This window comes from Danio rerio, chromosome 21 (assembly GCF_052040795.2).
Source record: "Danio rerio strain M-AB ecotype USA chromosome 21, GRCz13ab, whole genome shotgun sequence".
NCBI classification, from domain to species: Eukaryota; Metazoa; Chordata; class Actinopteri; order Cypriniformes; family Danionidae; genus Danio; species Danio rerio.
This window is the reverse complement of record NC_141041.1, coordinates 3,001,779-3,015,998: the sequence shown is the minus strand read 5'-3', so window position 1 is coordinate 3,015,998 and position 14,220 is coordinate 3,001,779. Positions and strand designations below refer to the sequence as shown.

Below are 14,220 nucleotides of genomic sequence, written 5' to 3'. Positions count from 1 at the left end.
TTTAAAAAGTTTAAAGAATTTGGGCACATATCAATTGTAATTTTAATGAAGAAGAATTTTTCAGAATTATTATTTCAATGAAGACTTTTTTACATTTCATTATTCAATTTCTGTACCTGAAAACTGTTTGAATCTTTAGAAAACCATAAAGCACTGTTTATCTTTTTTCTTTGCTGTATTATAACTATTCTAGCTTGCAATTTGTTTGCTATTTTTATACACAATTCACATCCTTAAAAAAAACCACCACAAATCTAAATAAATGATTTAGTTCCCCAAGTAGAGCTATTCAAGCCATCTGCTGAAATTGCTTTCATATCACAATACATGTTGCAGAAAAATGTATTATTGCAATGTCAGACTTTCCCAATATCAAGCAGCCCTACTATATATTCTCAACATACTCTCCCCTGATCCAGGTTTATATGACTACGGTAATCATGAAAAAAATAAAAGTATTTAACCAACCTGACATGGTGCCGACACCAATGACCAGACACTCCACCACTGCATCCAGGGTGAACGTGGGTCCCAGTATTGCCATTCCTTGAGCAATATTCTCTCTGACCTCCTCCTGTGGGTCACATGAACAGAGAATATTTACAAAAGCATTTATACAGCACTTTTCACAATAACACAGAAAATCCTATTGATATTGTTTCTGGTATATTGTTTCTGGTAGTCACAGATTTAAGAAAGAAAATAACAAGATTGAATATATAGCATTTAATAAGTGTACCGTATGTATGAACTTTATATAAGCTGGATAATACTATAGTAAATCACTAAATGAACATTTAACAGTTGAGATCTGCTACATTTAATTAAAATGACAATACTGTATGTATGATTATTAAAATTGGAAATATATTTTCAACATTATATAAAGCATATCTACAACACAACACCAAAACATTTTGGAATGTCCTTTTTCAATCATGACAACAAAATGATGTTAAAAATAGATTTTGAACAATCAAATGCAGTCATGAAGCGTGGTCACATAAAAAGCAATGAAATATTCATGATGTTGTTTAGATTGCACAAAAATTAGTTTTCGTACCTGTGAGTTTGAGCTGAGAGCGAATTTGGCCAGCGTGCAGGCTTTAGACAGATCAATCAGCAGCAGGAAGAACGGCAGAGCCTCACTGGAGGAACATGAGGACGTTTATACACAAACTGAAAACATGTGAGATACTGATTATAAAACAGACAAATCAGCTTCGTACTTCAGTCCTGTCAGCTCCTTGCCCAGGAAGTGAACGACCACAGTGCTGAACACAAAACTGGAGAAGATGGTGAACAGACCAGCGATCCCTGCATATCAAACAATACAGCATAATTACCTTCATATTATACTAACAATCAGATAAAAGACAACAAGTGGTAACACTTTGGGCCCTATCATACCCCCGGCGCAGTGTGGCGCAAGACGCGGCGCAATAGTCTTTTGGTAGTTTCAGCTTGGCGCAAGATTCGTTTTGAGGCGTTGCGCTATGCTGTTTAAATAGCAAATGCATTAGTGCTCATTTGTGCGCCCATAGGCATTCTGGTCTAAAAAGGAAGGCGTTCTGAGGCGGATCGCTGGCGCGTTGCTATTTTGAGAAACTATAATAGATTTTTTATTAGACCAAAACTAGCCCGGTCTAAACTCCGGCGCAGAGTTGCGCCTAGCTTACACACTGCTTAATACACAAGAGAGCAATAGACAAATATCTTTACATATAAAAAAAAATAAATATTAAGGATATATATAGTATATAATAAGAATAGATATAGGATATAAATATAAAGGATTAAAATATTACAAAACATATTATTTTCTAGCCTACATAAATGTGAAAAATCACTGCTTTTATGTCTTCTTCATCTCGGGAGGCTTTTTCAGTTCATTCATAACAATTTGCTTTTGTATAATGTTATTATTATTAGCAGTATTATTTATTATATACATATTTATATTTGTTTTATTAAAAACAAGCTTAGATTTGCCCACCTGTCAGGTTTAAGACCATATGGGGCACAGCATGTGTATTTGGAAATAACTCAGTATTTTGACCACACTTGGTCATTATTGTTCATTTATTCGTTTGCTGGAAATTAGAACTGAATTTAGAAATAGTTTTGAAACAAATCTTTGCACTTAACAAACAAAATTTATTATTTATAGACTAATTGATGTCTGTGCGTAAAGGTTTCCCTATCCAAGAGTGAAAGTGAAAGTAGATCCATTATCTCTCATTCTCACGCAGTAGATGCTCTGTTTAACTGTTTTCTGTTAAAAAAATTTTTAACTGTGAACTGTTTGCTTGTGAAATGCTCATTTTATCCACTTAGACTTACTTTGCGTCCTGTAAATAGCGAATGCACTTTTGGCGCGACGCAGCTGGCTCTTAAAGGGAATGGGAGATGAGACTCTGATTGGTTTATTCTCAAAACACACCTATAACTCATTAAGAGAATAAACTCAACCCTTTTAGACCATGCACCTTGGCACAAGGCAGATTTCCCGTCCTTAAATTAGCAAAACGCCCTGAAAGTGTTTGCGCCCTGCGTTTTGCGCTCTGCGCATGGACCGTCAAAATAGAGCCCTTTAGGTTAGGGTTCAAATTATGCTAGTAACAACTGGCTTATTACCTGCATGTAATTAAGAAATTAACTCTTCATTAGTAAATATAAAGTATGATCTTATTCTGCAAAAACATAAACCCAACTTCTACCTTGCTTACTATTAATAAACAGCTAATTAGTCATTTATTAAACTTGTAGTGTTAGTTAATGGTTTGTTAATAACATGAATTGTAAGCTAACAAAAAAGCGGACCAGCCCACTGGGAATTCTCCCAGTCCTCTCGATTAGCCAATCCGGGCCTGCTGGGTGGCCCGCCCAAGTAAAGTCTATGGGGGGAAGCACTGCACTTATTCTTTGATTTTTAGTAAAGAATAAGCATGCGGTCAGAATAAGCGTGCTGTTTAATTTTTACATTTTAAATTCTCTAAAATTATTCTCTAAAATTGCATTTAATATTTTCTGCTTGTAAAGTCACGTTTGTCAATTTTAAAAGGGCACCTATTATGCAGAAAACACTTTTATAATGGTTTTAAGCAGTTGTGTGGCATCTGTTTGTGAAGCCAACTTCTAATGGTAGAAGCTTCTAATCTGCAGAAACACTGACATTCTCCCTTTGTATGTCTGATCAGAGGGGGAAAGAGCTGCCTACTTGTAACCATCTCTCCCTCATAACAGGCTCCTTTCATTTTCAGCTGAAAAAAAAGGCTCATCTTTGTTATCCCTTATATAACATCAAAATTTTAATTGTTTAAACAAAACTGTATTCATAAACTCACCCAGTATATACTTGGAGCCGAGCTGACGAAGGTTTTTGAACTGGATGTAGATGTAAATGATGGCTATGCATCTGGTAATGGTTAAAATGGCCATGTCGCCACTTATAATTTTCTGTAAACATAAAAAAGTACATATGTGTGTTAATAATGCCATATAACTTTCTGTATAAGATCATATTTACCATCCGCACAGTTCACAGCACAATCTATAAACAGAGCTGGGCTTTCAGTAGGCTATAAAACAGTTCAAATAGGAACTAAATAAGGGTGTCACGATCCTCCAAATCCTCAATTCGATTACATTTTCAATTCTAAAGGCACGATTCGATTTTCGATTATGAATAATTAATTAATTAATGATCAATTAATTATTTGTAGCCTGCCGTTTAAACTACCTGACCTGCATGGTGTTTGTTTTACCCATAAACAAATCATACAGTAAATGAATAAAGGCAAGATACACACATAATTACCACCTGTCAATCACTTTTTCTGCGGGACTCGTGAATAGGCAGTGATCCGTGTCATTATAATGGCGTCTGTAAAAAAAAGACGCACAACCAACAGGAACCAGCCAACAGTATCTGAGGTGTTCGCTAAAATGACTAAGTACAAGTGAGTGAAAGACTGAAGCAGTCCTCTGACTGCCTGGACCTGCTGTCTCGAGCGCATGGCTGTGTGTGCGTCTGTGTCTGTGTGGTCACGTGATGTGCATTTTCAGAGGTAGAGAGGAAGGAGGGCTGCTCAGAAATGCTACACACTACTGTGGATGTCAAATCATTGTCGTTCTAAAATGCCATTTAAAAACAAAGACAGTGTAAACAGGGCCTGAGTGTGTACTTTTCACGAGCGGATTTGCAACGGGGGCGGGCGGAGGATCGCGAAGCCGGTGTTGTCTATCGGACAAACCGTACGTAATACGTACATAGCAGAGCTTGCAAAACTGTGTTTTTTTTTGTCGACAACACGAACGTTGTCAACATAACTCACTGGAAATCCAAAATGCTTCCACACCGGCGACTTCATTGAAAGAGGAGAGGGTTTAAGCTCTGTCGACGGGTCTCCTGCTTCTGCAGTTTAACAAGCACTTCAACAAGCCTGTTTTTTCCCGCTTGGCAAGCCAAGCTGACGTGACATGGGGCGTGGCAGCATCGACGATTCTATTTTTTGATTCGATAATCGAAATTGAGCATAAATTTGGATCGATTTCGATTAAAAATCAAAATCGTGACACCCCTAGAACTAAATCATAAATGTTTTGCGTAAATACAAAAAGAGAGACTTTTATTATATGAGCTCTGTATACAGTTGAAGTCAGAATTATTTACCCTACTGGGAATTTTTTTTTCTTTTCAAATATTTCCCAAATGATGTTGAACAGATTCAGGAATATTTCACAGTATTTCCTATAATATTTTTTCTGCTGGAGAAAGTCTTATTTGTTTTATTTTGGCTAAATAAACCATTTTAAGGTCAATATTATTAGCCCTCTTAAGCAATATTTGTTTTGGATTGTCTACAGAACAAACCACTGTTATACAATGACTTGCCTAATTATTCTAACTTGCCTAATTAACCTAGTTAAGCCTTTAAATGTCACTTTAAGCTGTATAGAAGTGTCTTGAAGAATATCTAGTCAAATATTATTTACTGTCATCATGGCAAAGATAAAATAAATCAGTTATTAGAAATGAGTTATCAAAACTATTATGTTTAGGAAAAAAAATCTTCCCATTAAACAAAAATTGAGGGAAAAATATAGAGGGGGGCTAATAATTCTGACTTCAACTGTATATTGGACATGAACATTGGTGCAGATCAATATAATAACAGCACACTGTACCTCCTGTACTTTGGGACACTGATGGTTCCAGCCACAGATCTGGTCATTACCAGCGAAAGCGTTCATAGACATCAGGCACATTGTCACGGCAACCGTTCCCACGATCACCTCCCAGGGATGAGAGGCGACGAACAGGCCGTGAAGCCTGAAGAGGCGCGACAGCGTCATCATCATCACGGTCTTCAGTGGGTCACCTGACAACACAACAAATCAAAACTCATCTCTGATGCTTTCTGTATATAGACAATCGATAATGAGATTTAAATAATTGTGTCACACAGTGGTAACATTTCTTTAAAATGCTTTACTAGAGTTAATTAATGTATTACTAATAACATTACTAATGTATTAGACTTTCAGAAAGAGGAAAACAATAGTGCAAGACTGATAACGGCAGCCAGAAGAGAGAATACTGTCAGATTTACTGTCCCGTGCCTTAAACACACAGCATTACAAACACTTCACACAAGCGCCAATTCATTTAGTAATGCAAAGATTATTAAACACATGTATAAATACATATAAATGTTCATACGTTTAAAATAAAATCTAAATAGTAAAAACTTTCACGATTTAAGATGTTGATGACTATTAAATGCATCATAATGTCTTGTGAAAAGGGTCCATTCTTACATTTATACTTATTCCTTAATAATATTCATTGGTTCATTTTCCTTCGACTTAGTCCCTTATTTATCAGGGTTCACCACAGCGGAACGAACCGCCAACTATTCCAGCATATGTTTTAGCCGCAACCCTGTACTGGGAAACAGCCGTACACTCTCACATTCACACAGCCTATTCAATTCCTCTATAACGCATGTGTTTGAACTGTGGGGGAAACCGGAGCACCCGGAGGAAACCCACACCAACACGGGGAGAACATGCAAACTCCACACAGAAATGGTAACTGACCCAGCTGGGACTCAAAACAGCGAGTGTGAGGCCACTGTGCTAACCACTGCACCACCGTGCCACCCTCCTCAGTAATACAAGCTCAGAAAAGTATTCTTTACAAGTTGTAAATAGTGAAATCATATTAGCAGCCAATCACTATCAAAGTACAACATTGTTTACAATCTATTAAATAGTGATAATGTTGTTTTGATTGAAGTCATACTTGCATGTGATTTCAGACCGGATATTCAAAGTATTGTGGGTCACAATATAGGGATCATGTCACAAGTTATCTCTGATCAGAAATTGACGAATTTGGGAATATGAGATCAACTACCTCGTTTTTTGGTCAGTAACTGATGCCAGTGTGTTTAGTAGTGGAAAACAACTAAAATACTATAAATAAACTTTACATATAATAACATTTTCCTTCAATAAAATGTATATTTAATTATTTAAAATTATTTTATTAATTTTATAGTTTATTATTATTAAAATATTATGAATTTTAATCTGGGTCAATAATCTGGCAAGTTTCCCAAATACATTCTTAAGTGGATATAAATAACTTACAGAAGTTAAGGTTACAGAAAATCAGTTTGCACGTACTTCAACAAATAGTGGCTTAATTGTATTGATTTGTAGTTATATCTCATTGTATTTAAAAGAAACATGTCTGTATATTGAATTTTACTTTTAATAATTCCAATATTATTGGTAGTGTCGTTGTGTTTGGGCTTTTGAAAAACATTTACTTAAACTAATACTAAAAGCCATTAAACATCACTAGCTATTTTTACACAAAGCACAATCATAGGAACAGTGATCTGCCATCATTTAAAGGGGCACAAACTCTGACACTAGTTCACTAGCATTAGCAGCATCATGAAAAAAACATTGATATTACTTTACTTTTAAATCGTGATCGCGATCAACATACAACACACCACCCTGTGTATAACACATACAAGAAAATAATAATATCAGAAAATCTTACCTTAAAATTTGTATTAAAAAAAATAAACGGATGAGCTGACAGCATGCTAGGCTAATGTAGCAGAAGCTAAAGGAGTCACAGCTGTCATTGAGCCTCTCATTTAAAAACACCGCCGACAAATGTGCAAATAGTTCATTATACGGGTAAAAGTAAGAAATAAAGGAAGTAGTTTAAAGATCTAATAATTAATTTGGGCAATATTTCAACATACCCTCATCTGTTCTCCTCCGATGAGTGTCCACGGTGACTGTAACTGACGTAACCCGCCCTCAACGGGCACGAGCAAAAGCCGAATTATGTGACGTCAGCGGAAGACGAGCGAGGTCAAACTAAACACTGTAAAGGGGTGTATTTCAATAGAGAACGTTTACAACCAAATATGATCTTAATTGTTAATCTTTGTTTGATTACGGTAAAGCACCATATACACAAACAGAAATTGGCTAAATAAAACCTTTATAGTTTAAGGTATTTAAGTTGTTTTAAGTAAAACAAATATTACACTATATTGAACCCATTACTTGGATTAAGAAATAGTAAAGCAAAACGCAGTATGTTTATATGTGAAACTTTTAAGCTATTTGTATGATTGTCTTAAACTCGTTTTTTTCTGTCATGTTTATTATTGTATTTGTATTAATATTTTATTATATATTTTTATTTTTACACATTGTAATTTATGTGCATTACTTGAGGACAATAAAAAAAATACCAAAAAGGAACATGTTACCTTGTTGTGTATTCCTAATTATAATAATTTTATTTGAAGGTGTAAGAACGGTCTTTAAACCACAGCGGTTCGAACTGTAGTTCTGCCGAGTGACTAAAAGTGATCAGCATGATGGTAAAAAACTGTACATTTCTAGTCAAACCATTCTTCTGCAATCTCATACCAAAAACGGAAATAAGTGCAGTATTAATAGCTATAAATGTGGGAGAGGGTTGATATAATGTGATTGTATTGTATCTATATGGAACAATTAAATGTTGATGTTAAATCAAAAGTAATTCACAAATACTTGAAAATGAAATGATTTAATGACAATAATTCTCTATGGTTACAACTGAATTAATAACAAATGTATAAAATGATTAAATATGAAATGATAAAACACATGGTATAAATTGTACCCAGCTTAAATGTTACCAGAGGTAGAAGGAGAGACACAGGGGGAGCGAGAGAGAGACAAAGAGAGCAGGCCCAGAAGCCTGATTGCAGTAGAGTCAGAGAAGATAGACTCCAGAGGAGGAGAGGAGCAGAGCAGGAGAGAAGCAGGCCAGGAAAAGAGAGGCCAGGAAAAGAGACAGAGCTTGAGTTTACCACCTATTTTGTATCTTTCTTGACCATGTGAGCCATTCAAGACATTCAAACTGACCAATCAACATGTGACCACACCATAAATCCCCAAAGTCCACACACCAGGCCCTGATCTTATCAGTATCTGCCTTTGTAGTCAGTATGGACCTTCTTGAGTCAAAAATACATGTTTTGTCATATAAACAAATGCATATGATAATTTAGCCTCTTACAAAGGCCAGGACGGTGTTATTTTTTGCTTAGTATTGCTAATGGGAGATGTCAAGGACCAATAAAACATTTTGAATTAATTTCTGAATATTTTGACGAATATATATTTACATATGAAATGAAACTGCAGATGAATGTAGCACTCGGATCAACTTTTTGAAATGTTTTAATGCATAAGACAAGATGGGTGGATATGGCAGGTGTAGCATGTACTGTAGCAGGTTTTTTTGTTTCACTGTCAAGGCAAGACTGTTTGCGGAAGGTTTTCTCTAGGTCTGGCTTCATTTTGAGATTTACTTGTCATTATTTTGTTGCTTGATTTTATTTTATTTTCTTCATCGTCTGCAGTATGGCAAACCAAGGTCAGTAATATCATCTTTCTAGACTATTCTTACTCTTTAACTCTTTAAGAATATTACTTTTTTTCTTTTCTTTTTTCTTTGAGAAGGTAAATATGTCCAACAGACAAACCACTAGTTTACTTATGCTGCTTATAATAATCACAGGTCATTGTGGCCTTTATTGATCTGATTGTTTGCCAGCAAGTGTGGTTGTTTACTGAACACGGTTTCAAACTTTTAGCATCAAATGGGAGCCAATGGGGCAAAGGTGGCCTATTAGAAACCATTATTGGCCCTGTCATGACTTTCCATTTTGTTTCTTTTAAAAATGAAACTATAGATAAGAAGTAGTAACTGCAATGCATCAAGTTTTGTTGTGTCTGCATTACAAAAATAGGCCTAATACTATTTTTTAATAATTATTGTTTATTATATATTTTCATATAATATTGTGTACTGCAGAATATTTTGCTGGTCCATTTTGATTTTTATATTGTATTATTTTGTATATTGTATATTAGTATAAATTATAAGATTACACTTTTTTTTAGTATCTGAACTGACAATACAGGAACACCAGAACAAAATCCAAGGGATCACACACAGATCCTTAAAAAAGGTCAATGACATACACAGTCCAAAGAAAAACTTTAATCACATACAAACACAAATAACATATCCAGACAGAAAGGGAAAATAATAATAACAATAAAATAAATAAATGAATTAATTAATTTAAACAAGGCGACGCAGTGGCGCAGTAGGTAGTGCTGTCGCCTCACAGCAAGATGGTCGCTGGTTCGAGCCTTAGCTGGGTCAGTTGGCATTTCTGTGTGGAGTTTGCATGTTCTCCCTGCGTTCATGTGGGTTTCCTCCGGGTGCTCCTGTTTCCCCCACAGTCCAAACACATGCGGTACAGGTAAATTGGGTAGGCTAAATTGTCTGTACTGTATCAGTGTGAATGAGTGTGTGTGGATGTTTCCCAGAGATGGGTTGCAGCTGGAAGGGCATCCGCTGCGTAAAAACGTGCTGGATAAGTTGGTGGTTCATTCCACTGTGGCGACCCCGGATTAATAAAGGGACTAAGCCGACAAGAAAATGAATGAATGAATGAATGAAACACTGATATTGTTGTTTTTTTTTGTTTGTTTTTTTGAGAACTTGGCAGATTTCCATGTGTAATCTGAAATTTATCCAATTTGTTAACAATAAAAAATGTTTTAAAAAATAATGATGGACCAGGAATACTTTTTTTTTTATTTCTGAGTCAACCGTCCCTTTATGGTATATGATCCAACAGCACCATCTAGTAAAAATTAATTTCATTTTAAAAAACTCCATCTAGCGGCCATCTTTATGTAGCATGATGAGCCAGAACGAGTAAAAAACACTTTGCTGACTGAATCACACACATAGAGAAGTGACTATCAGTTACCATGAAATCTAAACCGCTTCATCAATGGGATCAAATGACCGAGTCAAACAAACTTCACACCAATCATGTCCAGCATGACTGAACTCAGCACACTTTCAGTTCTCAGAGACTCTGGTTCTGCCTCTGTAAAGAGAGAGAGAGTAACAGTAAATGTTAGTCATCACATCAGTGTAATATATAGAACTTCCTGTTTAATGCTCTGAGAATCAAACACCAAATGCTCTCGATTGAGTTTTTTATCCGCTTGTCTTTGAAAGCAGGGCGAAACCAGAAATTCTTACATATGTTTAATTGGGAAATTACCATGGCATGGGAGAAAAAAAGTCTGAGAACATGTTTTTATCTCGGTTAATAGTATAGTAACTGCGGTGTATATACACTACTGGTTAAAAGTTTGGGCTCATTTTTTAAGCATAATTATTCTTTTCATTAAGGCGGTGTTTATAAAATATATTTATTCAAATTTTAATTAACTGCTTTTTTATTGTATGCAGTTTTTAGTTAAACTTTTACTCTGGTCATTATTAATTTTATAACTATTACCAATTAATAATAATAATAATAATAATGAACATTAGAGTGAGTTCTGAAGGATCATGTGACTGAAGCTTAAAATTCATCTTTAAAATCACTGGAATAAATTATTAAATTAAATGAAAAACTAATTTTAAACAGTTATTTTATAGTACAATACCATTTCACAATTGTATTTTTGATTAAATAAATGGAGCCTTGGAGAGCAGGAGAAGCTTATTTTAAAACCTTTAAAAATCATACTGACCCCAAACTTTGACCCAAACACTATAGTCAGCACGGTTTCGAGTGTGTGCAAGAGTGTATGGGTGTTTCCCAGTGCTGAGTTGCAACTGCAAGGGCATCCGCTGCGTAAAATATGTGCTGGATAAGTTGCTGGTTCATTCCGTTGTGGCGACCCCAGATTAATAAAGGGACTAAGCCGAAAAGAAAATGAATGAATTAATGTATACACTAATAAATGTAACCCAACGTTTGGACTAAAATTGGGTTAATTTTTACAATAAAATTTAATTCACATCTTTTAACCCAATTGTTTGTTTGTGCATATTTGTCAGAGCGTTTAATACAATATATATAAACTTTTATTTTGATTAATTGCAGTTAATCATTTGACATAAATTTTGACATATTTTTTTATATATTGACATAACTTTGACATATCTATCAAATTTGTCAATATATAAAAAATGTAATATATATATATATTTTTATATATATATATATATATATATATATATATATATATATATATATATATATATATATATATATATATATATATATATATATAAAGACAAGCATAAACAGTACACACTGGGTAAAATATATTTAAAACTTACACTCTTAAATATGCTAGGTTTTTGTGACCCAATGTTGGATCACACATGGACAAACTCAACCTTGTATTAATTACTTTCAATTACAGTAAAATTACATTTTTAGACCCAGAATGGCAGTGCTTGTGCATATTTGACTCAACATTTGATAAAAACAACCCATCATTGATGAGTAAACACTTGTATTTGTTGTGTTTTGTCATGTTTGTGTATTAAAATCCCAAGGTTTTGTCCCCAGTCAGACAATAATCAGATCAGTTAAATGAGCTCCCCACCAAACGGGTCTAGCCTGAAAAAATTTAATATGACGAAAGAAACACGGGAATATTTATATTGTGTGTCTTTCCGTAAAGGAAAAGAACAAACAGAATGAAATGAAAACTTCAGTGATTGATGTGGTATAACCGCTGCTATAGGTGGAAATCCCATCACACATGTTAACCTGATCTGGACGACTTCCCTGGATTGAGATGGGAAACCCAGAAATGGTGTTACTCATGCCAAGATGATGCCATTAGCTGATCTGGCAGGAAGATGAGCTCATATTTCCGGCTATTGAAATCCAAAATGTCCTGCATTTACATAAGCATCTTTAGTGATGTTGAAAAAGATTCAAATGGGTTTGTTTTCTGCTTAAGAATCAAAAACAAAATCCCCAGATATTATTTACTGGCACACCATGAGCTGTAAAGTCAGATATATCACTTGTTTAAGCTAGTATAGCATTATTCATTCATTCATTTCCTTTAATACAGGGCTTAGTCCCTTTATTTAATCTGGGGTCGCCACAGCGGAATGAACCGCCAACTTATCTAGCACATTTTTTTACGTAGCGGATGCCCTTCCAGCTGCAACCCATGTCTGGGAAAACTACGGACAATTTAGCCTACCCAATTCACCTGTACCGCATGTGTTTGGACTGTGGGGAAAACCAGAGCACTCGGAGGAAACCCACACGAACGCAGGGAGAACATGCAAACTCCACACAGAAATGCCAACTGACCCAGCCGAGGCTCGAACCAGTGACCTTCTTGCTGTAAGGCGACAGCACTACCTACTGTTGTTTTGTATTATATACTCAATATAGTGGAAGTGGATCTAAAATATTAATATTTTGAATTGTAATATTGATATGCTCTTTTAATAAAAACGTTATCGTTCTATACACAGTGGAAGTGGTGTTAGTGAGGCCAGCAGGGGGCGCTCAACCTGCAGTCTGTGTGAGTCCAAATGCCCCAATAAAGTGAAGGGGACGCTATACAGTCAGTGGGCTGGCAGGCACTTTTTTCCAGGGGTTTCAGTACAGCGTAACCGCTACTGCGTCATCGGGTGGGCGTGGCCTATCTGTGAATTTGCATAGGTCACGGATCATGCGCAGATTGTGAAAACAGCCGTTTGATTCAGATACCTGTACGTATTTGCAGGGCTTTCGTGTCCAATGCCTTTTATATGCAGTACTAAATAGCTGTCCTGATCGAAGGTGTTTCATGTGAAGTCAGTGTATGTTATACTAAACAAATTAACTTAAGATACCTCTCAGATTACATTAATACTGTTATAACTTAAGATACCTGTCCCGATCCCACGGCTTTTGTGCCAAATACTTTATATATCATATACATTAACATCAGATACCTGTCCTGATCTCAGGGGTTTCATGTATGATCACTTTTATATTATATACAGTAACATCAGATACCTGTCCTGATCCCAGGGGTTTCATGTATGATCACTTTTATATACAGTAACATCAGAGACCTGTCCTGATCCCAGGGGTTTCATGTATGATCACTTTTATATATATATTAACATCAGATACCTGTCCTGATCCCAGGGGTTTCATGTATGATCACTTTTATATATATATTAACATCAGATACCTGTCCTGATCCCAGGTGTTTCATGTATGATCACTTTTATATATATATTAACATCAGATACCTGTCCTGATCCCAGGGGTTTCATGTATGATCACTTTTATATATATATATTAACATCAGATACCTGTCCTGATCCCAGGGGTTTCATGTATGATCACTTTTATATATATATTAACATCAGATACCTGTCCTGATCCCAGGGGTTTCATGTATGATCACTTTTATATATATATTAACATCAGATACCTGTCCTGATCCCAGGGGTTTCATGTATGATCACTTTTATATTATATACAGTAACATCAGATACCTGTCCTGATCCCAGGGGTTTCATGTATGATCACTTTTATATACAGTAACATCAGAGACCTGTCCTGATCCCAGGGGTTTCATGTATGATCACTTTTATATATATATTAACATCAGATACCTGTCCTGATCCCAGGGGTTTCATGTATGATCACTTTTATATATATATTAACATCAGATACCTGTCCTGATCCCAGGTGTTTCATGTATGATCACTTTTATATATATATTAACATCAGATACCTGTCCTGATCCCAGGGGTTTCATGTA

The 14,220-nt window shown here is 35.4% G+C and overlaps 2 protein-coding genes and 1 long non-coding RNA gene across 7 annotated transcripts in view; 1 reads left to right on the top strand and 2 right to left on the bottom strand.

The window, feature by feature from the left end:
- Positions 1-7,344, bottom strand: part of hmgcrb (3-hydroxy-3-methylglutaryl-CoA reductase b) — a 33,556-nt gene extending 26,212 nt beyond the window's left edge. For 2 of the 4 annotated variants that reach the window (XR_015519579.2, XR_015519578.2), the window contains exons 1-6: positions 7,296-7,342; positions 5,191-5,384; positions 3,348-3,459; positions 1,230-1,317; positions 1,064-1,148; positions 469-574 (exon numbers count right to left, since the gene is read on the bottom strand). Coding sequence is in view for 2 of the 4 variants with exons in the window: in NM_001014292.3 (NP_001014314.2) it covers positions 469-574; positions 1,064-1,148; positions 1,230-1,317; positions 3,348-3,459; positions 5,191-5,355 (556 nt within the window). In the remaining 2 variants the exon portion in view is untranslated. 4 annotated transcript variants of the gene reach the window in all.
- The window catches only part of LOC147838686 (uncharacterized), a 1,589,207-nt gene that overhangs the window by 663,203 nt on the left and 911,784 nt on the right, over positions 1-14,220 (bottom strand). The window lies entirely within an intron of this gene.
- cert1b (ceramide transporter 1b) overlaps positions 1-14,220 on the top strand; it is a 355,936-nt gene that overhangs the window by 124,237 nt on the left and 217,479 nt on the right. The window lies entirely within an intron of this gene.